At 39.2% G+C, this 26,505-nt stretch overlaps 1 protein-coding gene and 1 non-coding gene across 2 annotated transcripts in view; one reads left to right on the top strand and one right to left on the bottom strand.

The window, feature by feature from the left end:
* ACBD3 (acyl-CoA binding domain containing 3) overlaps positions 1 to 25,759 on the bottom strand; it is a 35,637-nt gene extending 9,878 nt beyond the window's left edge. Inside the window, exons 1-5 of the mRNA XM_061160160.1 lie at positions 25,366 to 25,759; positions 8,788 to 8,929; positions 7,930 to 8,070; positions 4,881 to 5,039; positions 2,993 to 3,167 (exon numbers count right to left, since the gene is read on the bottom strand). Of these exons, the coding sequence (XP_061016143.1) occupies positions 2,993 to 3,167; positions 4,881 to 5,039; positions 7,930 to 8,070; positions 8,788 to 8,929; positions 25,366 to 25,651 (903 nt within the window). The 5' untranslated portion in view covers positions 25,652 to 25,759. The remainder of the gene's footprint in view (positions 1 to 2,992; positions 3,168 to 4,880; positions 5,040 to 7,929; positions 8,071 to 8,787; positions 8,930 to 25,365) is intronic.
* On the top strand, positions 15,129 to 15,235 carry LOC133069784 (U6 spliceosomal RNA). Its single transcript, XR_009695998.1, has one exon. It is a non-coding gene; the product is annotated as a U6 spliceosomal RNA (small nuclear RNA).
* Positions 25,760 to 26,505: the final 746 nt, after the last annotated feature.

The raw sequence follows: 26,505 nt of genomic DNA on the forward strand, positions 1-26,505 counted from the left end.
ATAGATTTCACTTAATGAAATCACTACATTACTGATCATTTACAAATCAGTTACTTAAACAGCAACACCTCTCTCTGCTGCTAGTGCTGGTTACCAAAACACTTAACATTTTGAAATACCTTCTTCCAAAGCCTAGATTCTCAGTAATTTCCACATCAGTTTTCTAAGAGTACCAGTTTCCAGAAAAAAGTACAACCAAAACAAGTCAGCACACTCAGAACATTTCATTGCATGACAGGAAAGCAAAAAAAAAAAAAAAGGAATTTCTGTTGATGATCAATTGGTCAGCTCAAATGGTCCCTCTTCACTTTAGGCTTTTGTTGAAACTCTCTAGCAGAATGAACAACTCCCTACCCTCTGATCCCACTGAATATCAGTATATATCTATTATACATAATAGATTACCATTATTTATTTACATAATCTCTCTTCTATACTCCAGGAAGTTTTTAAAAGCACAGAAAGGCACAGGGACAATAAAACACTTGTGTAACCACACCCCACACTAACAAGTGTTTCCATTTTTTTGTCATTTTGCTCAAATATAAAAGTAAATACTTTATGGGGCTGAGGTTCTCTTTGTTCCTCCCCCAGTTCCTCTTCTTCTCTCTTACCAGAGATAACCAATCAATCTGATAAACTGAGTCTGATCACTGCACTCTAAACTATGGCCTTCCAATTCTATTTCAAAGATTTTTGGTTTTACCCTATTTGACTGACTTTGTTCTCACTACGTGATAGCAACCTGTAAGCAGGACAGAGTGTATGAGCTAGCCTATTAGACAACTCTCTCAATACCCATCAAAGCAGCAGGAAAAGGGAGTGATATGCTTAAGTATAAACAGTCTCTGGAGTACAGAAATCCCTCAAAAATACCACTTATTATCCTGTAACTCTGGTTTGACATCCTTTTCCTCTTCTCATGAATTACACAAAACCTGCCGTGCCTCTTAACTGCTTCACTAATGCTAAAGACTCAGGGGAAAACATATTTTAGGTAAGGATATGGATTTTCAAGAAGTTTTAAAGAGCATGGCAAAATAACAAAGATTACTTCACCTAACAAGAAATGTGGGGCAGCTAAAACACAACACTTTTCCTTTTTTAAATTTTAAGACATGAGAAACATAGTTTGCGTTTTGGTTTTTACTTTGGCCTTGCTGCCAAGGCAGGCGACTTGCAGGAATCTTTGTTCCTTGACGAGAGATGGAACCCAGGCCACTGGCAGTGAAAGTGCCAAGTTTTAACCACTGGATTACCAGGGAATTTCCTCACAACACTTTTCTTCACTCAGATATTTTGACCAGTCGTACCTGTTTTGTAACTGAAAATTAAATAAGAAAACTTACCTTAAAGTAAAACTTAAAGGCTAACTTTAAGGAGGCATTTTATGCCTCTGCAAGATGTAAAAAAATTAATGTAAAATCAGCTATCTTTCCTATGTATCAAATACTTTCACAGAGTAACTATTCTCATTTCATTCCTCTGATAGTCCTGTGAGGTTAACAAGACTATATAACAGGATTTCATACCCCATTCTTACTGGTTGGGAGAAAAGGCAGAAATATCAGAGCAATAGATAACTAGAGACTGAGATCAAACAAGATAATGGCAAAGCTAGGACAGAATCCAAGTGGCACATGACCTCCAGTGCTGTGTCCTTCCCCTCAACCACCTGATTCCATGTAGAAGCAAGACTGCGGGGGCAGGAAGCCAAGGAGGACTACCAACGTGCTGCAGACAGGCAGCGTTGCTACTGCACCCAACAAAAGGGGCAAGACAGACCCAACCAAGCTCCGCCTTAGGGACTGCGGGTCCTCCAATTAGAAGCTGTCCAGGACTATGACAGCAGTTGGCCTGAAGGCTGTCCTTGAACTAACACTAATCACCCAAGTCTCCATGGTTCTGGGACCACATTTAGAGCTATGTCAAACTCACTGGGATAACACTCAGTTCAGTCGCTCAGTCGTGTCCAACTCTGTGACCCCATGAAACGCAGCACACCAGGCCTCCCTGTCTATCACCAACTCCCGGAGTTTACCCAAACTCCTGCCTATCGAGTCAGTGATGCCATCCAGCCATCTCATCCTCTGTCGCCCCCTTCTCCTCCTGCCCCCAATCCCTCCCAGCATCAGGGCCTTTTCCAATGAGTCAACTCTTCGCATGAGGTGGGCAAAGTACTGGAGTTTCAGCTTCAGCATCAGTCCTTCCAATGAACACCCAGGACTGATCTCCTTTAGGATGGACTGGTTGGATCTCCTTGCAGTCCAAGGGACTCTCAAGAGTCTTCTCCAACACCACAGTTCAAAAGCATCAATTTTTCAGCACTCAGCTTTCTTCACAGTCCAACTCTCACATCCATACATGACCACTGGAAAAATCATAGCCTTGACCAGACAGACCTTTGTTGGCAAAGTAATGTCTCTGCTTTTTAATATGCCATCTAGGTTGGTCATAACTTTCCTTCCAAGGAGTAAGCATCTTTTAATTTCATGGCTGCAATCACCATCTGCAGTGATTTTGGAGCCCGAAAAATAAAGTCTGACACTATTTCCACTGCCTCCCCATCTATTTCCCATGAGGTGATGGGACCAGATGCCATGATCTTAGTTTTCTGAATGTTAAGCTTTAAGCCAACTTTTTCACTCTCCTCTTTCACTTTCATCAAGAAGCTTTTTAGTTCCTCTTCACTCTCTGAATCAAATCCCTTATGACTATACAGTGGGATAACACTAGGTCCATACAAATTCCAAATACACTTATGACAATATAATAGAGGCCACATCATCTGTTGCTTTGATATTATACACTTTCTTTCATAACTGCCACTGCAATGTTAAAAATCTCTTTTAATAAAGGTCACCTAAAAGTTACTTTATAGCTGAGAGGCTAACTAATGCAAAAGTCATCAGCAACTGTTAAAAAAAGAACTTTCGTTCCAGTGAAACTAAAAACCCTTTCTAAGGCTGAATTTGGGTGTTAGCTATCGTACCTGTTGCTGTGCAAGCTGGACTTGATACAACTGCTGCATATACTGCTGATAGTGTTGCTCCTGCAACTGGCGGATGAGAATCTGCTGCTGTTCGTAGTTCCCTGGGTACTGTTGGGCTGCGTACTGCTGGAACTGCACGGCAGTCTGGGAGTTTAAAGCTGCCATTATCTGCTGCCTAAAAACATTAAAAAATATACACTAGTCTGACTACAGGAGATTGACTGTTCATGACAAAATAAAATGTCTTTGTTATTTCGTTTTATAACGAATACCTCTTAAAAATGATTAAGGTAGTAATGTATATACCAAGCAGCATGTGTCCAAGGTCCAGAGAAAGATTTAAGAAAATAAACTTGGCTTCTAATTTTTCACTTAGGTTTTTCAAGGCCAACTTGAGACGGAAAAGGAGAATAATAAGCATTATCATTGTCACTGCCATCATTGTCATCACCATTTATTGCGCCCTTACAATGTGCCATGCAGTTTTTTCAGGATGCTTCTATGTGCCAACCCACCTAGTTCTCACAACCACCCTGTGAGGTAGGGTTTCACAAAGCAGAAAATGGAGGATTTCAGTGACTTGCCCAAGATGACAGTAGACGCCAGAGCCAGGATTCAAGTCTAGGCAGTCTGGCTCCAGCCTACAGCTTTTGCTGTAAGAAAAATGGATTGTCATTTATTACAGAGATCAGATATTTAACTGCTGGCCATGGTTTTTCTACATAAATATATGTAAAGTAGTAAAAGGCTGAATAATAGCTAAAAGATGTTACAGGTGGCTCTGGTAAGTACAAATAAAGCCAGTAGAAATCTGATCATCTTGGTATTTAATGTAAAGCCAGTCTTAAACAGGAACACTGAAGACAATATCTGGGTACACTGGTCTAGAGATACTGATTTCTGTGAACTATTACTATTACTTTTTTTTCCCACATAGAGAAACCGTGTGCTTAACTCAGTCACGTGACCAAGAGTAACGCCCTCTAAGCCATCTGTTAATAGGTAATAACAAAGATAAATCTCACAAAGTCCCAAACAGAACATGACACCGGGTCCAACCAGGGCACCCCTCTCTTCCAAAACAGAGTAGTATTCTTAGCCTCTCTCCAAGGTAGACACAGACCCTGAGTCAGTTTGAAGTTTTTCTGAGAAAGTACTCAGAAACAATGGGGAGAAAACAAAGGACTTGCATGCTGTCTGGTTGAATCTACATGTTACCCACCTCTGGAACCATAGGCCTTCTCTTTGTTTTATGGGCATTAATCCCTTCCTCCTTATTCCCACAGCTCCCTCCTGAACTAATCCCTGCTGAGACAGTGGCTCTCACAACCCTTACTGAATAAGAAATGGCTTCAGCTCCCGGTCCTGTTCTAGGGCACTAGGAATAGACATCTGACATAGGCTGAACCAAGAGATTCTCTGGCCTGGGAATTTTTAACCCAGTTTCTCGTACTCTAGCCAGTCTCTATCAGATGCATGAAAACAAAGACCACATAAATCCAGCCTGAGACAGCCTTGCATACGCCGAAGCACAGTGACAGTTTGCAGAGAAGAGGAAGAATGCATCAGAGACACAGCTGAGAGAAGCAAGGACAGGAGATCATTATGGACCCAGAAACAGAGAGCAAGCAAGCCACCTCAGCTCCTCTTCTAGCGTCTTGGGTTCTGGGAGCAAATCCCCCATCTTTCTTCTTTTTGCAACCAAATGATGCTTAAGATGAGGCCCTCACCTTGGTAACACATCATTGGTACAAATGGCAATAGCTAATGCTGATCTACTTCCCAGGTGAACAAACAGAGAATTATTCCAAGGCACGCAAGGTAAACCGTCAAGCACAACAGTATGGTGGTCCACTTTTCATTCTTAAACAATACGTGACAAGCGTACTTCTGCTGCTCCAGCCGAAGTCTCTCTTCTTCTATCCTCCTCCTCTCCTCTTCCTCCCGTCTAAGCCTTTCTTCTTCTTCTCTCCTACGTCTCTCTTCCTCCTTTTGCAGACGCTCTCGTTCTTCCTCTTCACGCCGCCTTCGCTCCTCCTCCTCCTTCCTACGAGGTAACGGACAGAGAGAATGAACCCTAAACAAAGAATCCTATTTAAAAATAATTTAAGACTATTTCCCAGTGAAGATTGACCCAGGTTTCTTAGAGAAACACGTGATAATTTTATCACAATTTGAAATGAACATTTCCAAGAGGAGAAATTTATCATATGGAATCAACCTTTAACTGTACAGATCACGACAAGAACTATGACTGCTACACGGCAACAGAAAAAGGAGTCTATCAGTAAGGTACCACTTAAACCATTACAATACCTTGAAGGCTCATGTCTAAGATATGCTGACAGCATCACAAGCTTTTCCTTCATACTACCTGCTGTCATTGCAAATAAATTTATGTGATAAATTTAGCAATATATCTGCCTTACTCATCGAAGTACATGCTACATGAGGGCAGAGACTGCCTGTCTCACACTACTGTAGTCTCAGGGTTTATATATTCATGTATAATTTCTGAAATTAAAAAAAAAAAAATAAAGTTTTAAATTAAAAAAAAGAAAAGAACAGTTGGACATCTGGGTGCAGCTAGATTTTTACCTAGCTCTCACCCACTCCTGCAACCCCTTTCTCAAGGGAGAAAAGATACACTAGGAATGAATGCCACACAGGTAACAGAGTGAGGAGGAGGACAGGGAGGATGAAGATATGATGAAAGAGCAGACTTCCGAAGTTCTCAGAGAAGACACCATTTCATGGTCCTACCATGAGAAATGTCTGGATTACCCCACTTATCTCCCCAAACTCCTGTAAGTGATTAACACACCTGAGTCACAACCAACCAAGACTCAAAACACAGCAGTGACGTGACCTAGTTTCAGTATGTGGCAGTACACAGGGCAAGATGCTCCAAAAGCCAAAGCATAAGCTTCGGGATAGAGGAAGTCTTATCTTAAATGCTTTAAAAGAATTCTACATGGACCTCATCTCATGACAGGAGTATATTTTTAAAAGGAAAAACACAGTTTTACATATTCAGTAGTAACTTAAATATTCAATTTATCATTATAAAAGAACTTAAAAAGCAACGTATACTCCTTTCAAAGACACAGCTACACCTCAATGATCCAAAATCACTACACAATGGATTGCAGCACATAGATCAAGTCTCCAGTAAAGGAATCTCCTTCCATTCTAATAAGAAAACTTTTTCTTTGGATAACAACTATATTCCTTTGGATAAATATTTTCTGGAAATATATTAGGATATGTTCTATCCTTTTATTTATTTTATTTCATTTTTTTTGGTTCTATCCTTTCAAAGACAGACAAACTATACCCAGTGCTCTGTCTATTGAAAACTCAGGAGTTATAACTCCAAACATAAATACAGTACATGTTATAAAACAGTGACAGTTACTTTCACATTAAATGACCCCTGACTGCCATATTTTTATAATTCTTAAAATTATTTTTTGTGGTTTCTGTCTTTTCCTTCACTGTCAGGCTATTTTCCCTTCTAATATGTTATTTTCAGGATAAAGTGGGAAATCAGGAAACCGACTGTTTCTAAAGCAAGTGAAACATAATTTCAGGGAAAATCAGCTTTATAGAATTTTTCTTTAAAGGTAAACTTAGTTTAACCATTCTGTCATTATAGATGCTGACTGCTAGCATTTTTTGTTTTTTGCTGTTATCTACAGAATTACAATGAACATCCTCGAAAATGAAGTGAAACTGTTAGTTGCTCAGTTGTGTCCAACTCTCTGCAACCCCGTGGACTGTAGTCCGCCAGGCTCCTCTGACCATGGGATTTTCTAGGCAAGACTACTAGAGGGGATTGCCATTTCCTTCTCCAGGGGAATCTTCCCAACCCAGGGATCGAATCCAAGTTTCCTGCACTGCAGGCAGAGTCTTTACCATCTGAGCCACCAGGGAAGCCCTTGAAGATAAGTGTCTGCAAACATATTCTGGTATTTCTGTAGAACGGGTTTAAGTGGGATTGCCGGGTAGCATTTGAACTTTTAATAAATTCTACAAAATTGTCCCCTAAAAAGTTTGTAATTATTTGCAATTGTTTGTAAATATTTACACTCACTACAAACAATAGTATGTGAAAATGATCATTTCAGGATGTTCTCACAGTGACTGCTATAAAATGGCACCTCATTTTTTCCTTTTAATCATGAACTTTTGGAACAACGTATTCACCATTTTATTCTATGACTTTCTGCCATTTTTCAGGCAACTTCATAATTTCACCTTTTCAAAACTTTTTCCCTTTGAGCAAAGAACTGTTTCAGAGGCCTTTACAGCATTATTTTCATTACCTAGAAATTTCAGATTATTCTTGAAAATATAACTTCTAGATAAATAAAAGTGTTAACTGTAATTCTGCTGAATTCACAATCATGACAGAAAATCCCATAAGCAGAAACAGTGCATTCAATAGCACCCCCTGCAATCTCTGGAAGTAATTAATGAGCTACCTGGAAGCCACAGCCAATATGTAATGCCTACATAAGGCATACCATGTAGCACAGCTGATAACCATGATATAGAGTATGAATATTCTAGAAAAACAAGAGAGGCAGCAGCAAAGGGTGTGTGAGACCAGAGTGTAGGAGGAGGGGTGGCTGAGCTTACTGTGTTTGCTCAGAAACTTAGTGCAGTAACACAAAAGGAATGCTGCCGTGATGAATGGGTGGTTCCTTTTAAAGGTATAGCCAGACGGAAGCAGTAAACCCTCTCCCTTCAAAACTCATAATAAAAGCACCTGCTCACATCAGAAAGTTTTGAGCGACTGCCATAAGAAGTGGGGACCCAACGGAAGGTAAGACACCTGACTGAGAACACACACTCCACAAAGCAAAAGCATCAGGATACCACGCAGCAGACGGGCTGCACAAGGATCAAGTATTCGGTGCTCTCAAATTCACCTTTTTTTTTCTTGCTCTTCCTTCTCTATCTTGTGGGATGCAACATATGTTGAAAAGAGATAGCAACACCTATTCAGGAGCTTGACGAACTCTACCATGGCATCTTCTTTAGACATGTTTCCTAGGGCTGCCCATTCTCTCCTGTAAAGAACAACAAGAAGGTTACTTGCTACTCTTAAAAGAGTAAGAATTTGATTTCATTTAAACCTAAATATAAACAAGTCTCAATTATAACTAAAATGAAGAATGACTCAACTATACAGATTCAAAACTTCAACATGTATGGACTGGTTTACTACTAGATAGCCTACATACAAACCAAACCTATACCATAATTTAACTGCATTGCTGATAATTTCCATATCAGTAAAAGGGTATCGAAGTTCTAGTTTTCTTATAGTTTAGCCTTAATTGAATAAAATGCTTAATATATTCTTTCCTGTCACAGCTCTGTACGTGTCCCAACAAGGGAATCAACTACCATACTGTAAATTGCTGTTGTAATATTATTTTGGAAGAATCAAATGAAGTTGTCTTATGTTTATAATCAGATGAGTAAACATCTTTCACAATATTTAGCCATAAACATCTCCAAACCAAAAACAGATAAACATCTGACGACTCCAGAAGCTGCAAGCAAAAATGTTTGCTTTGCTTTTATTCTAAAGCTAATGAGCCAGCTATTTACATCTGAACCAATTTACTCTGTACCATTCTCTCCACTCCAATATTCTTGCCTGGAGAATTCCATGGACAGAGGAGCTCGGTGGGCTATAAGATCATAAAGAGTCGGAGACCACTAAAGCAACTTAGCACGCACTCACTCATTGAATTCATTACACAATAAAACACTGTTACCTCCTGTCATTCCCCAACACATCAAAGAATCCAACCTCAGGACAAGTGTCTGGATTATATGGGCCCATAAGAACCTGCTTATGCAGTGCCACAAGTTTCAGTTTTTCTTCATAAGTTGGATGAAATGCTTTGCCATCTTTTTCTATAACAAAAATAAACACAAAAACAATTAGCACTGGCAAAATACTACATTTTCAGCACTCTATGTTGAAATTCTGGTATAAGGTATATCACAAATTGCCTGTGAAATTTATATTGCCTATAAAAACCACTGTAGGAAGATTTTTATTTCAAGTACTAAATTTTAATAATCAAAGCCAAGATAAAAAAACTGCATGCTGAGTTAATTTTTTGAAATAAAGTTAAATACTAATATTTATGTTAAAACTACTACAAAGAGTAAATCAATTAAAAAAAAAAACACTACTAAAGAGAAACCAATGTCAAGCAACAGTAAGGCATACACACACCAGTGTACCATTTAACATCTTTTTCAAATATTAAAAATGTTCAGAAACCGTTTTTTAAAATAAGTTCAAAAGTTTTTATATCAAGCATTTTAATAAGAGATATATGCATAGGAGATTACATATAATTCGAAAGACTATATTCAAAATGTATCCATCCCACTGAAACAGTACAATGTGGTGGAAGGGACTTTGGAATCAGTCATCCTAGGTTTAGATCTTATCTCAGACACTTCCTAGCTATAGGACCACTGAAACTCTTAGTCTGTTTATCAATAGAGTCTTTTCTACTTCAGAGGTAATAGGACAGTATTAATGGTAATAACTGTTGGATCTTTCTGCTGCTCTGGCAGGTTGCCAATGGGCAATTACAGTGAAGCCAGTATGACCCACAGAGACTTAACTACCGCTAGGAACACTTAAAAGTAGTATGAGACTGGGTGCTGACAAAACAGGAAATCCTACTTCTGTGATAAATGGAAGTGTTAGTTACTGGTTGGTTCTAATGATAAGAGACTACCAAATTTTAAAACAAAAAGGAGGTAAAAAGTAGTGTCTATTGTCTACAAATTTTATCCATGTACAGAACAGTCACCAAAAGAAAATTACTCATGATAAGAGAAGAATATGGTTTAAAGAATAGATCATATACTGTTCAAGGAATCTTAAGAGGAGAAAGAAAAATACAACCTGCCAATAAGCATCCCAAAACATTCAATTTCACTAGTCAAGGAAATGGAAACTGAAAACATTAGATACTTAAGATGCTGTCTACCATAAGATAGGTCAAAAAAGTTAGGTCATCAAGAGTTGGTAAGAACAGGACAAACAGGTATCCACACTCAATACACTAATGTTGAAAGTATAAATTGTTAGTTAGTTATCTTAGAGGGAAATCAGGCAATATATTCCAAAATTGTAAATACAGATGCCCTATGGTCCAGTAATGCCAATTCTCATCATCTACTCTTGATAAGCATTCCCAAATACACAGAAGGAGGTGGACACAGGAGTATTTTCATTGCAGCACTCTTTTCTTATTACTGTAAACAACTTAAAAGTTCATCAATAAGGAAACAGCTAAATAATGTGGCATAGTCAGTCTATGGAATAAATGAAGTAAAGGAAATATCTAGAGTAGGAAATGGCAACCCACTCCAGTATTCTTGCCTAGAGAACCCCAGGATAGAGGAGCCTGGTAGGCTAGAGTCCGTGGGGCCGCAGAGTCAGACACAACTGAGTGACTGAGCACAAAGGAAACACAGTTAAATGAAAAAAGCAAGCTGCAGAAAACTATATACAATCACACAGCACAAAATATATTATCTTCAATTCTAAGTACTCCCCCAACCCACACTTTAACATCTCTAAAATCAGATTAGTTTTTATATCTATTGTATTTTATAGTTGTAACTGGCAGTTTTTCTTTCTTTACAGTACATAATAGTAAGTCTTAGGATTGATGAAATACAGCATGTAGCACACCCACATATATATTCTATGGGTACATTTACATGCATGTAAATGCAAAGAAAAAGATCTAGATGGAGTCACACTAAAAAGATGAAGATGAGGAGTAGTGATCAGAGAACTTAAAACTAGAAATATTTTAATCTTTCAGAGGAAAATATGAACAAACCAAACTGTTAAAGAGAGTGGGGACTGAAAAGAATTACATCTATGTACCGCTATATAATTATATATACTTATACTTCAATCTGAATTTTTTTCAGTAAGAACTCATCAATACTTGAAAAAAAGACAAAACTGTGGCACTGACCTTATTTATATTTAATAAAATTTGTAACAACTCAGAAACCTGTGGACCTGCCATCTGTCTTCGTTACTGAGCAAACAGTGTCACTAAACAATTAGCACCAGAAATAGGAACTTCCTCTGAAGTTTTCAGAACAGGATTATGCATAAGTCTATATATACCAACTAAAAGGCAGTTCCCTTTTTAAAATCTAACTCTTAGAAGTCTGTTTCAATTATGAACACTACAAGACCTTTTGTATATTCATTCATTCAACTTAGTAAATATTTATTGAGCCCTTGCATGCAAATCATAGTGCTAGACACCAGGATTCATCACCCTCCTGGAGTTTACAAACCACTGAGCTCAATTAAAAATGTGTAACTTGGCAATCCAGTATATAATTATGTCCAGGTGTATATTTCAGATATAAATACACTGCAAACAAATTATTAAAAATTATATTGAGATAAAGGAACAATTATTTTAGAGTTTAGGAAAAAAATGTCAAAAAGGTAATAACATGACTTGTTCCAACTGTTTAGGCTGGACCAGTAGTTACGTTTAATTTCAAGGTAATATATAATAAAAATAGAGGAAAATAGATAAGTGTAGAAAACCAAGATACATCTTTACATATCTCTCACGAAAAAACCAACAAGTCTAATGAATTATTTTCTAAATACTGCCTTGAAAAATTATCTTAGCAAGAAAAATGGTGTTACACCTGTTCACTGCTGCGTTATTTAAAATCTAATTATTCAACAATAACACAATACTTAAATTATAGTAATCCGCTGAATAGACTATACAGCTATTTAAAATGACAATATAAGGACCATATATCACTTCAGAGAATACTTATGATGTATTAATGAAAACAAGCAGAATAAAAAGATACTAAAAAATAATTTTATGCTTACAACCATGCAAAAATGGGGGATTACACATATAGATATTTCTTTTTTAAAAACAAAATTAGCCTGCCAGAACTCTGTATTCTAAGATAATAGTATTAAAAAATGTGAAATAGTGGCAACTTTTTACCAAAAAGCCTTTTTCAATTTTCAAGATGCTCATAAGCTTCTTTCAGCATCTACTTTAATTTTGTACATTTTAGTCACCAGAAGTTTTCTTATGCTAATTACCTCTCAGAGAAACATAGCCCAGACAACTTTCTTCCCACACCCCCCGGAAAGTGATGATTTGAAAAACAGCCCCAACCTTCATCTTAGCTTATGAGTTGAAAGATAAACCAAAAAGGTGCCAACTTAACTGTTCATGTTATCTTGAGCCTTACAAAAGAAAAATATGCTGCTGGTGATCCGAGAGAAAAAAAAAAGAAGATACAGTGAGCCTGAGAAACAGTGAGGGTAGACAGCATACCCTCAAGGGTAGACTCTTTGCTTTGTTCCATCAGGATCTCTGGAATTTTGTTTCTCCTAAAAAAAAAAAAAGCCTAAATTCTGTTAAAGTGGTTGCTTTGACTCCCTCAATAAAGATAAAGATAAAAATCAATAAAGATAACATCAAATGGAAACTTTATTTACTGAAAGACCACTTTATGATCAGTCACATAATACAGCAATTTTCAAATACACACACACACAAATTCTTATTTGCTTCAGGGAGATGATTTGAAGCTAACAGATAGGACTAGTGGGTATGAAAAAAGTATTTTAGGGCTTCCCTGGTGGCTCAGTGGTAAAGAATCTGCCCTCCAATGCAGTAGACATGGGTCCAATCCCTGATCTGGGAAGATCCCAAACGCTGCAAAGCAACTGAGTGAGTGTGCCTCAACTATTAACAGCCCATGCTCTAGAGCCCAGGAGCCGCAACTACTGAAGCCCGAGGCCCCTGCTCTGCAACAACAGAAGCCACTGCGGCGAGAAGCTCGGGCACAGCAGCTAGAGAGGAGCTCGCTCTGTCAACAGAGAAAAGCCCACACAGCAACCAGGGCCCAGCACAGCCAAAAACAAAATCAAAATTAAAAGCACGTATTTTTTAAAAAGATGGCTCCTATAAAGTTACTTTAATGGAGGGAGGGTCCATTTCTTACCAAGAGATAAATCTGCTCCTTTACTTCAAATATTCAGCAGTGCAAACTAGAATTAGCGGGCCACAGGAGAGGGTGAGTCAACAAGGAAACTACCCATTATTCAGCAAGGTGTTAGTCTAACCTTGACCCTAAAAGGTGACTCATCAACAGAGGGAGGGGGGGGGGGGTGTTCAGGATATTTAGATGCCATTTTAACATCTGCCCTTTATACGCCAGACAGGATTAAGAATATACTGTCAATCCATAAAGGATTTTTCAAATGATGAATATGTTTTTAAGTGTAAGTTCTGGTTAAGCACTCAAATTTGCTCACCACCATGAACACCAGTGCTAAGCACAAACTTTGTTAACAGGCATTCACCGCACCAAAACCATGCCCAATAAATCTCTCTAAAGAAGAAACTGACTGTAAAGGTCAATCTCTGTGAGAATAAAACAGTACATCCATTCTCATAAATTTTACTGGTATTTCCACAGAATCTTTATACATTTGCTAATTTTTCTTTTTTTCCCCTCTTATTTGATTCTCTGAAATGACAAACAAAATTGATAAACCTTGAAAAACTCATCAAGAAAAAAAGGGAGAGAACGCAAATCAATAAAATCAGAAAAGAAAAAGGAGAAGTTACAAGTGACTCCACAGAAATACCAAGGATCCTAAGAGACTTCTATAAGCAACTATATTGACCGCTAAGGGATTAGTCTCCAAAATTTATAAAGTTGCTTCAGTCTGTCCAACTCTTAGACACCCTATGGACTCTATCCTGCCAGGCTCCTCTGCCCATGGGATGCTCCAGGCAAGAATACTGAGTGGGTTGCCATGCCCTTCTCCAGGGATCTTCTTGACCCAGGGCTCGAACCTGTGTTTCCTGTGGCTCCTGCACTGCAGGCAGATACTTTCTTTTTTAATGCTAAGCCACCAGGGAAAAGCCCAGCCACTGCGGCGGGCGGGGGGAACATACCAAAAGTTAATACTAATAATTATTCCTAAAAGATGGATTACAGATTTTTTTTCTTCTCTCACTTTTATTTTCTGATTTCCAATATGCTTATGTACTTTTATATCAAATGCACATATGCTTTTTTCCTTTTATAGCAAACATTTTTAAAATGTGAAGGCAACTTAATCTTTCAGCCTTTAAGATGAGACTAACAGATCATTTATTTTATCCTGAGAACTATACAAAACCCAGGAGGATAAACCAAGAATCCCAACCACCTTTAGTATAGGACAACCCACTTCATGCTGACATTCTAAACCTCAAAGAGAACAGAAAGTGAACCCCCCCCCCCCCCCCACCCAGGTCAGTATCATTAGGCAGACTATTACAGTGTTACAAAAAAGTTACCTCTCTTTCACTTTTCAGATGGCTCTAGTTCACACATTAGGAGGGGTTATTTAGGTTTTCTGCATTAGATGAAAATCATTTTCTCTTGAATTACTTTTTAACTATATTTTATTTATTATTACTTTTAAATTTGTCTGTACCCTGAGGCTTGTGAGATCTTAGTTCCCTGACTAGTGAAAACACCACATCCTAACCATTGGACCGCCAGGGAATTCTCTCTCATGAATTATTTTTGGTTCCAAAGGCATTAAACATAGCAGAAAAGAAGTTACTACCATAACTGCATAGACAGAAAAAGTCTTGCTGAAACTCAAAAATCTTTAGCGAGGGCCACAGTCCTAAAGAAAAGCTCTTTCAGTCCTGCCATTAAGGAAGAGAGCCGTCACCCTTGGCCCCTGCATTTGTAGAGTTAATTAATCCAATCAATTTGGAAAACTGCCTTCTATGGCAACCAAAAAGACAAATATAAATTATGCTGGAAAGAAGCTGCAGAGCTATTGTTCAGATGCAAGCGTGTGAAAACACATCAATGAAAAGCAGAAAATGACTACTTCTACTACCTGGAGAAGCTGAGTACAAAGCTGGCCATTTTCAATCAAATGGACTAAAAGGGATCACCTGTTAGCATCTGTCCAGCAATACTTATATTAAAAAAAGTTTATTTTCAATAAAATTGAAGACCAAAAGTCAGGTTAAAAATCTATTTTACCGTGCTCGCTTCAGCAGCACATATACTAAAATTGGAACGATACAGAGAAGATTAGCATGGCCCCTGCGCAAGGATGACACGCAAATCCGTGAAGCGTTCCATATTTAAAAAAAAAAAAAAAATCTATTTTACCTAAAGGAGACAGACTAAAGCAGGGACCGGCTAACTAGACCAACTCTGCCCACAGTTGTTTAAATTCATATATCTTTTAACTTTTTCCCATCGGTTTGGGTAATATCCACTTTAACTAGTAGTTAGTCATACTCAGCCATCGTTCTCCCCCGCCCCCAACTGTTTTTAAGACCTGTGAGCTAAGAATTTTTTCAAAAAAAATCTTTTAAAAGAAATCTTTTAAAAACAAGCAGAAACAGACAAACAAAAAACAAAGAATACGAAGACAGACCACATACGGGTCCTTAAGGTCTAAAATATTTATATCTGACCTTTACTGAAAATGTTTGCTGACCCTGGACTAAAGGAAGAAATGCAAAAGCCAAACTAACTTCAATATTTTAAATACTGAATTTTAAAAACTCAAAATAAAGGATATAAAACATACAGTTAAACTTCCACGCCAGTATTCTTGCCTAGGAAATCCCATAGACAAAGTCTAAGCCTGGTGGGCGACAGTACATGGGGTCGCAGAGTCGGACACAACTCAGCAACTGAGTACAAACTTCCATTAAACCTGGTGAACTGAATATACACAATTACATCTGATCCTCAATGATACCCCACTAAAAGGAGTAAGGAAGCTAATTTAGAGAACACTGAAAAGGCTTAGGAACTGAAGACACCAGGTTCATTAAAAGCTGGAGTCTAGATAAAAATAAGGATTTTGGCTTAAAAATTATCTAAAGAGCAGGTACCCCTACCTACCATTTTGTTTGGCAACCCCAAGCAGGCAGACGGCCTCCTTGCCCCTACTTTAACAGAGGCAGTATATATTTAGCAGATGGGTATATTCGAGAACACAAATCACATATACTCAGGTGAGGGGACATCAGCCTAAGAGTAAGCTGCAGGACTAAAAAGAGAAAAGAAACGAACATTACCCTAATAAATGGTAAACGACTTCCACCCAGGCTTTCTTCTCCTGTCTAGTGCCAAAATATTGGCAGCTAGATTCATACACTCCAGGCAGGAGAAAGGAATATTTTCATGAAAAAAAAACTGGCCTAAGATAAACGGCCGGCACGTACTGGTTTGAAAAGTACTGATATTTAGAGATCCTCAATGAAACTTCTGCCTCATCACCTACAATAAAAGCTGTACTCAAGGTTACAGTTGGCTCTCCAATGCCTTACCTTTAACAAGAATGAATGCCCAAGGATCACCCAACATTTGAGAAAGCTCTCAACATGGTGCGGGGGGGGGGGGGGGTCTGTAAAAGAAATTTTCCAATCGGAAAAAAAAAAGTCTAAAAGAAAAGAAATTCCAGAAGAAATTTCAACATCACAGGGAGGTGAAAGAAATTTTCAGGATGACAGGAAGCAGAGACTCAACAAAGGAGAAAGCTAAGACTGGATCAAAAATTTAAGAACATCTAGGAGAGATGTTTTTTAAAAAAAGAGTTTACCTGAGAACAAAGAAAAGAAATGGTAATTACTTCTAACCACACAAAAGACAAAGAGTTTGCATAAGAACCAAAATATAATCAAAGTGCTTGATCTGTCTCAGCTGTAAATAACACAAATAGAAACAACTCTGATTTAATCACAAATGTGGTATCATAAAATTGGGAGTCTGGGAAGGAGGAAAAGAGAGGCACATATATATAAGTTGCTTTAAAAAAAAAAAAAGCAGCAGGAGGAAAGTGAAGACAAATAAAATACCAGGAGAAACAGTTAAAATAATGGAAAGTGGCAGCCTTGGGGGAGAGGGTCTTGGAGATGGGAAAAGAAACAGGGGATGGCTATTTTTCATTATAAATTTTATATGACAACTTGGCATAATTGCCTTGGTTTCCACTTTGATAAAAAGGTAAAATGAATAAACACATTTGCTCCATTTCAGTAATCAGTTCATAAGAGATTACAACGTGTGGTAGGCATACTACTACTCCCCTCAAAAGAATCCACATCCTAATCCCCACAATCTATACTATATTCCTGTGAATATATTAGGTTACATGAAAAGGGGGAATTAAGGTTGTAGCTGACCTTACCCTAGACTACCCATATGAGCATAAAGCAATCACAAGAGTCCTTATAAATGGAAGAAGAGAAAGAACAGACAGAGGAGGCATGAAGACGTTACACTGCTAGCGCTGAAGATGGAAGGAAGAGGTCACTTGTGAAAGCATGCAGCTGGTCTCCTGAAGGTGGAAAAAGCAAGGCAACAGATTCTCCCCTAGAGTCTCCAGAAGGAACATAGCCCAGCTGACACTTGGATCCTAAGCCAGTGAGACCCATTCTGAACTAGTAACCTCCGGGACTACAAAATAGTATGTGTTGTTTCAAGTCACTACATTTGTGGTAACACATTTCCCCAAGTTAATAAAGACAGAAATGGCTTCTAGATTTGTTGTTGTTCAGCTGCTAAGGCATTTCTGACTCTTTGTGACCCCCATGGACTGCAGCATGCCAGGTTCCTCTGTCCTCCACGATCTGCTGGAACTTGCTCACATTCATTTTAATTGCGTCAGTGACGCTATCTAACCATCTCATCCTCTGCCACCCTCTTTCCCTCCTGCCCCAAATCTTTTCCAGCATCAGGTTCATTTCCAATGAGTAGGCTCTTCACATAAGGTGGCCAAAGTATAGGAGCTTCAGTTCTTCCAATGAATATTCAGGGTTGATTTCCTATAGGATGGACTGGTTTGACAGCAGTCCAAGGCACTCTCAAGAGTCTTCTACAGCACAATTTGAAAGTATCAATTCTTGGGCTCTCAGCCTTCTTTTACAGTCCTATTCTCACACCCACACATGACTACTGGAGAAATCATAGCTTTAACTATATGGATCTTTGTCAGCAAAGTGATGTCTCTGCTTTTTAATACGCTGTCTAGGTTTCTCATAGTTTTTCTTACAAGGAGCAAATGTCTTCTAATTTCATGGCGGCAGTCACTGTCCACAGTGATTTCGGAGCCCAAGAAAATGAAATAAAAATGTGCTTTCACCTTTCCCCCTTCTATTTGTCATGAAGTAATGGGATCAGATGCCATGATCTCAGTTTTTTGAACGTTTGGTTTCAAGCCAGCTTTTTCACCCTCATCAAAAGAACCCCATGACACTATGAAAAGGCTTCTAGATAACACTCCTATTAAATTTTAACTATTTAACTTTACAGTTCTAATAAGACAGCATAAATAATTTTGATAATAGTGTTATAATCACAGCCACCAAGCCCAAAGCACTGAATGATTACCCTTCCAAACCGAAATTAATTATACAAAAGGTTATTAGTCTCACACATCAATTGTTAGAGTAAGTTTACTGAGAAATATTTTTCTCTTCTCTCTGGAGGGAAAGAGAGAGAAACATAACAAATTATTTCAATGTTCTTTCTAGCCTTTATCTTATGAAATGAAAGCTAATAAAATCTATGGGTTGAAAAGGATATTAAAGATAGATGACTGAATTGCACAATCAAAGTTTAAATCCTCTCTACATAACCACTTGGTCTACAATAATTTGTTACTGGACATATTATATAACTTATGTGAGGAAGGGAGAAATGAAAGTATAGAGTTTCTGTATGCTATGGAAGTTATCAGCTTAGACAGTGTAACTATAAAATATTTTATATATGCCTCACAGTAACAGCAAAGAAAAAAATGAGGTAGATACATAAAAGATTATGATAAAGCAATCAAAAGCATAGCCACCTAGCAATTGTTAACGTATGCTTGAACACTTCCTGGTGATGGGAATTCATTGTCTCAAACAGTCTATTCCATGTTTGGATGGATAGCTCTAATTTTTAGCTCTTTATTCTGATGAGATTCTTCTCAATTTTACCCACAGGGTCTATTTCTAGTCCTTGGCATTAAATAAAACACATACATCTAACAGATCAGACCTCAAAAACAAACACACACCACAAAACACCACATATCATACTTGCCCTGAGTTCTCTATTCTTTAGGCAAAATATTTTCAGCTTATTCACTCAGACTTAACTCCTAAAGACTTATGTTTAAATCTCAGTTCTGTTATTTACTAAGTACAAAATACAGACAACCTTTCTGAACCTCAGTTCTGCCATCAAAAAATGAAGAAAATAACTTCTTTCTTGTGAGGGATGGAAATAACGTGTTCCAAAGTCTTGACACAGTGCCTGCACAGAGCAGACATTTACTAAGCAGCAGCTATTGTGATGATGGCGGGGATTCAAATTCCCACAATACTGAAGTTGCTCTCTTCTGAATTAGCTCCATTTTGTCTTTAACTCTATGAATGATCCCTCAAGCTGAAAGCAGCATCCAGCAATTGTCTGAACTGTGTGGATGAGAGCAGGACCATCTCTCTCCTCTCTCATTCCAGATACTGTATTTCCACCAAAGCAACGGAAGCTCAAACCTGTTTTCTTTTGTGGCCCTATCACTGTTGCCTGGCAGAGAATACACATCGAATAAAAGCCATCTTTCAGAAATATTAAAATTAAAACCACATCTCTCCCATGTTCAATTAAGAAAAAAAGTGATATATTTTTTATATATCGGATATATTCTTGTACTACTTATAAGAAAGTATAATAAATGCAGTATTTCTGAGTTAATGAATATGCAACCCTGTAAACTGCCTAGCCTGCATGAAGTGCTTAATAAAAGTTGATTTCCTCCTATTAATTCAACACACTCCATAATAAATTCTTGTTAATCTCTCCTCTTCAACAACATAAGCAGTCACAGGATACCAACTGCTAGGTTCTCTGCTAAGAGTTTATAAATAATTTGAGTAAAGGAAGGCAGAATTTAAACAACTGAGTGACAGAACCATGAAGTAGTATCCCAACAAAGTTCTGTCTAGTCAAGGCTATGTTTTTTCCAGTGGTCATGTATGGATGTGAGAGTTGGACTGTGAAGAAAGCTGAGTGCCGAAGAATTGATGCTTCTGAACTGTGGTGTTGGAGAAGACTCTTGAGAGTCCCTTGGACTTCAAGGAGATCCAACCAGTCCATCCTAAAGGAGATCAGTCCTGGGTGTTCATTGGAAGGACTGATGCTGAAGCTGAAACTCCAGTACTTTGGCCACCTCATGCAAAGAGTTGACTCACTGGAAAAGACCCTGATGCTGGGAGGGATTGGGGGCAGGAGGAGAAGGGGGCGACAGAGGATGAGATGGCTGGATGGCATCACCGACTCGATGAGCGTGAGTTTGAGTAATCTCTGGGAGTTGGTGATAGACAGGGGGGGGGCTGGCGTGCTGCGATTCGTGGGGTCGCAAAGAGTTGGACACGACTGAGCGACTGAACTGAACTGAACTGAATCCCAGTAGTATTCACTCCAGAGCTCAACTTCCTAAATAGTGAAGCAGAGAAGCTCTCATTTTAGCTAACTGATAAAAGTAAACATTATCTCCTTCTGAGGGTTGGTTACCAAAGTGTACTCATTTGCAAAAATTCATCAAGCATCACTTATGATTCGTATACTTTTCTGCAAGGGTAATAAACAAAGGGGAGGCCTCAGGTAAATATTAAAATCACAATAAAACATCCATAAGTATAAACATATATATGTATATATCCTTGAATACCCCATATTCAAAGGAAAATTTTAGTCCAGTTCAAATCTAATATGAAATAGCAAATAAGAAGATGTTTAAAAGGCATTATATTCCTGGTAGTTATAATTTTCTTTGTCTCAAGTCTATACATCCTCCTATCCTATACACTTATACCTAAAGACAATAAGGAAGAGGAAAATATACTCAAAATTTAACAGATATTCAGTAGTAACAATTAAACCTGAAATTATCTGAGGCTAGTCCACTTAAGTCCAGGAGGCAGACACTAATCATATGTGTCACCGAAGAATAAATTACAGCTTTACAGTAAAACATTAATGGAGCCATTTATAAAAGTTCTTGCAAGTGCATATGTTTAAGGACAAAAGAAAATGGAACCATTCAGTATGTCCATATAATTGCTTCTCTGTTATCAGCAATATAACACCATGTAATAGATAGCAATGTTAGTGGAAATGTATTAACAATCCCATAGAAAAGCTGAATCTAAAACTTTACTTCCCTCCAAATTCGACTACAGCTTCCTTTTACATATCATACTCTCAAAAACTTATCACTCCACACACCCCCAGTCACACATACACACCCCTAGACCTGTCTACTGAAATAATGACCAATCTAGTAGCAATGAGTGCCCACTGCTAACATCCTGATTACGGCTCTTCAAATGCCACTTTCCACTAAAGGAACCAAGTCTCTTTGGAGAAATGGCTGATTCCAATGGAGGCAGGAAATGCATACGATGAATCTGGACTATTTCATTACACCAGAGAGCAAAGGAGCTATGGAAGACTACTAGTCATGTCAAAGGAATTTAGGAGCCAATCTGAAGAGACCTACCACTTGCTAAAGATGGTACACTTTGAGCATCAATAGTAAGAGCTCTCAAAATAGTACCTGATATTTAGCAAACATCTGCTCAATAACTGGTGGTAATTATTAGTCTAGAATTTTAAATGAAAGCAACCACCTACCAGCTAATGGAGTGAGGTAATAAAGTTATTAGAGAAGGAAAACCTCACTTCTAAGAATTTTAAAAACCAAAACACAACTTCCCAGGTTAACTATATCCAAGAGGTATAAAGGCTTCAGTAAAGGCAACTGATTTAGTCCTTAACCCAAAGAGAGAAGAAAATCAGCTTAATCTTGCTAAACTAGAGTAGGGCAACTTTGCTCCTCCTTTTGAAAACCTTCAGTGGTTCCTCACGATCTGACAAACAGGCTATTTACAATGCCATTCAAGTTCCTACATGGATATGACACCAATTTAGCTTCCCAGTTCTGTCCATCACATTACCTAATCCCTACTTGCCATTTCCTAGACACACAGAACTTTCCCTTCCCTGGAAGGGCATCTGCCCTCTGGATCCTCCACACTGTGTTGTAGTTGCCACTGAGGCTTTAATTCCTTGGACTATAAATTTCATAACAGCAAAAGGGAATATACTATTCATTTACAGTGATGGATAGAACAGATTATGGATAAAACTTTATCCATAGTAAGGATTCAACAACACAGCTTAGGTGATAAAATGCTAACTTACATTTGCCAATATTTTCACCTATTATTTCACTTTTACCATCAAAAACTAAGAGGATAGGCAGTTGACACAATGGGTTGTCACTGGCCTATGATCACTGTGATAGAAACAGAATAAGAAACAGGGTTCCTGATTCTTAATCCAAGTTATTTTCAATTGAAAAAGATGCCCATGCTTTCAAGATTCATATTTATTCCACAGCAGAAGATAAACTGTAATGTTATTTCTAATCCATGTGAAATACAAAACCATAAAATAGTGATTTATTAAAGCCCCAAGACTGATAAAAATGTCAAGTATTATGCAGGAAAAAGGGTTTTTCACACATTAATTCAAAGGCAGCAACACCTGACTCACCCCACTTTGCATAACCCTTCTGACAGCTTTTAGATCCTTCCTCCCTCCCCCCCAACCTGTATCGGGAACCTCATATACTAACAGCTTCTTCACTGCTAACTATGTAATGATCCACGCAAAAATGTAGCTTTTAATCGCCAGACTGTTGTTTCTCTTTTAAGTACCTGGATTCCACTTTGAGAGCTTAACTTTGGAACTTCCTGAACCATATCTATCAATGTAGCTTCTTCCCTTTAAGGTGACTATAACTAGGTTCCTAAATTACTGGTTCCCCTAGGAGTCTTTCCATCTGACAAACCTGTTAAAATAATGGGAGGTTTAGAGCACTAAATTGTAAATGTGAGATGTCAAATTTCATTTAATCCAGCCATATGTATCTTTATCTATAAACAAATTGAGTCTGAAAGAAAAAAGTTAATTGGCTAGGAGTAGGTTAATAGAATTGAGAGGGATTTCCCTGGCGGTCCAGTGGTTAGGACTTAGTACTTTCACTGCTGTGGCCTGGGTTCAATCCTTGGTTGGGGAATTGGGATCACGCAGGCTGCCTATTAAAAAAAAAAAAAAAAAAAAGAGTCCTCTGGAGAAGGGAAAAGCTACCCACTCCAGTATTCTGGCCTGAAGAATTCCACGGACTGTATAGTCCATGGGGTCGCAAAGAGTCTGACATGACTGAACGACTTTTAAAAAAAAAAAGTCCAGAGCTTCTTGACTCCCTTATTGCACATTAACAGTGTTTTAATTTTTCAAAGAAGAAAAATTACTACTACTACCTTCAAATAATACACTCAGAAGATACAATTATCCATTTATTTCTTTGTTAGTCATATGGCAAAAGTTAGGATTAGAAGTTCATTCTTCTCTATTCTTACACATTGTTCTGCTAAGATACACTTTAATCTTATCGTACACTGGAAAAATCAGTACCAAGAATAAAAATTTAAAGTAAAATATAGTTATATAAATGGTACAGAAACCACCAGGTTTTTTTGTAAGCGGTAGTATATCCTCACAGCAGGAAACTCTAAATTCAAGCGAGTGATCTAAGGGTCAAGTGTTCCAAAACTCAGTAGCCATTACCAATTCCCCAAACTAGCAGAGGGCTGAACTCATGGCCCAACGACCAGGAATATTTAAAGGGTAAACTTTTTAATAGAAAAAGGAGTATAGATACCAGAAGGGGAGCTAGGGGGTGGGATGAATTAGGAGAATGGACTGACACATACACATTACAGTATATAAAATCATCTAGACCCGCTGTAGAGCACAGAGAACTCTACTCAATGCTCTGTGGTGACCTCAAGGGGAAGAAAACCCAAAAAACAGGGGATATATGCACACGAACAGCTGATTCACTTTGCTGTGCAACAGAACCGAATACAACATTTTAAAACCATTTTTTACTCCAATAAAAAAATTTTTTAAATGCAATGAATGGAGAACGACTAAATTTTCTGTAAAATTTATACAAGAAAGACTATCATCAGTTTGCACAATTATTTTCAGACAAAACAAGTAACTTTTGAATGTATCACTAGTTTCAACGACTCAACTTCAGCTAGTAAACTATGTACTCCAAAAGGTACTCCCTCTGGGGAAAGGTCATAAATATGCTGTTCTGGAATGTAACCTAACCCTAACCTAGCAACCACTTTTAAAGTTTCATTTAAACCCCCCCCCAAAAAACAAACAAACAAAAAAAACAAATAGTGGACACTAAACCTAATTACAAAACCCCCTCCCAAAAAAAAGAAAAAAAAAAAAAATAGTGGACACTAAACCTAATTACAAAACCCCCCCAAAAAAGTTTCATTTGCCGAAATTTCTCCCTTTTCGTCTGCCCCACGAGATCCAAATATCTCATCAGTCTTTCCCACTGACAAGGTCATGTGACTCACCATTTGACTAAGTGAATCACTCCCCCGCCCCCCCCCAAAAAACAAATCCAGGACCACAATTTTGCTCTAAGACAAGATTTACTACAACTAATTCGGTGAGAAATACAGAGGCTACTTTTAGGCCTTAATCTGAGAATCCACTCTTGGACACTGGAAAAATTTTAACCATCTAGAAGTCGCTAGACCACAGCAGCTATCCCTTCTCTAATTTAGAGTTTGACAAGCTAGAAGGGATTAGCTGAATGCTTAACTTCTTTCTCTCTGCCACATCAATACTGCCAGGTGATTAAGCCCTATTCGAGTTTATGGATCCCCAGAATGAATGGAAAACGTAAGAATGGAACCCATAAAAAAATTTCTTCCACTATAGAAGGGCAAAAATCGGTGGTTCTGACGTGCCAAATATACAAGAAACAAGAAAAAGAACGCGACGGTTAAAAAAAAAAAATCCCAGATAGGGACCCTCTGGGAAAGAGAACTCATTCTTCCATCCAGGATCCTGGAAAACCGAGAACCTAAATCCAGGTAAGATGCCTGGTAACCTCCGGGAGGCAGGACCCGGAAAGCTAAACCAAGGTTCCAGGCCCCTAGGGGTGTGACCTAGTGACCAAGCGGATAGTGACAAACTTCGACTACCCCCAAGGACAGAGCCCAGCTCCGGTCGCCGGGGTCCCGCAAAGGGTAGGTCAGAGCTACTCGGGTCCAGTCTCTCCAAGGCCCCGCAGAGGCGGCGGGGGTGGGGCCTGTCCAGCTCACCTTTGAAGAAGCGCAGCGCCAGGCCGTATAGCTCCTCCAGGCCGAAGCCCCAGCGCTGCTCCAGCCGCCGCGCCTCCTCCGCCGCGCCCCCAGCCACCGCCTCCCCAGGCTCCGGCTGCTCCCCTGCGGCGCCCGGGCCCCTGCCGGACCCTGGAGGCGAGGGCGGCGGCAGCGGCGGCGGCAGCAGCGGGGCGCCCTCCGCGCCGGGTCGCTCCTCCGGGTCCGGGCTTAGCGTGAGTCCGTCGACGGAGACCTCGAGTCGCTCTGCGTTTAGCACCGCCGCCATCTCCGCCTGCTGCGCCTCCTCGGCGGGGACAGGCGGCGGCCACGTATCGACTTCCTGCTGACCTCTGACCTCCGCTCACCAACACCGGAACTTCCGCCGCTGAGTAGGCGATAGAGTTCCCGGAGAGGGGCTGCGGCCTGGTGCCCCGCCCCCAACCCGGGGGTCGTCGGTGGGCTGCGCTCCTCCACCACCCGCCCCGCCCACCATCCCGGCGGCCTTCGAACGCCCCACCCCCAGCCTCACCCGGTTCCCTTCCGGCCCTCGTTCTTCCCGGAGGGCTGGTGCTACGCCCAGCGGCCCCGGCCCTGCCGTTCTTTGCCGCAGCTCGCGGTGTCCAGCAGGGGCGGGGTCGGATGGGACCCGCGTGCAGTCTGTGCGGAGAGGGTGACTCCTGGCGGACGCCCTACCCTTCGGGTCAGACCCTCCCCATTTGTAGAGTTGTGTGGTTTGGTTGGAGAAACTGTTGGCAACTCTTAAGGAGATGCCGAGCAAATGCCTTTTTTATTTTTTCTGAGCAATAAACAGGCTGCAGAGAAATCCCGAGGTTTCTGAGACGCGTAGAGCACATCCTGGTTTTGCGGGAACTGAAGCTCATACAATTTGTGGGGTCCCTATTTAGTTAAAAAGCAAAAAGTTAGAAGCAGAGAGTTAGGGAAGTGAATATATAGAATGAGAAAGAATTCACAAGTGACATTTGAAAGGTTGGCAAAACTCAAAAACGTCACACAGATAAACCATAAAATTTTTTAGTAACTACCTGACGCACTTCTACAGGGTGTCAAAAAATCCAGAAACGTTTTTTTTTTAAGATTAAAATGCTCTTGACAACTACGTATATTTACTTATCTGTGTCT

This window comes from Dama dama, chromosome 14, assembly GCF_033118175.1.
Source record: "Dama dama isolate Ldn47 chromosome 14, ASM3311817v1, whole genome shotgun sequence".
In the NCBI taxonomy this organism is placed as follows: Eukaryota; Metazoa; Chordata; class Mammalia; order Artiodactyla; family Cervidae; genus Dama; species Dama dama.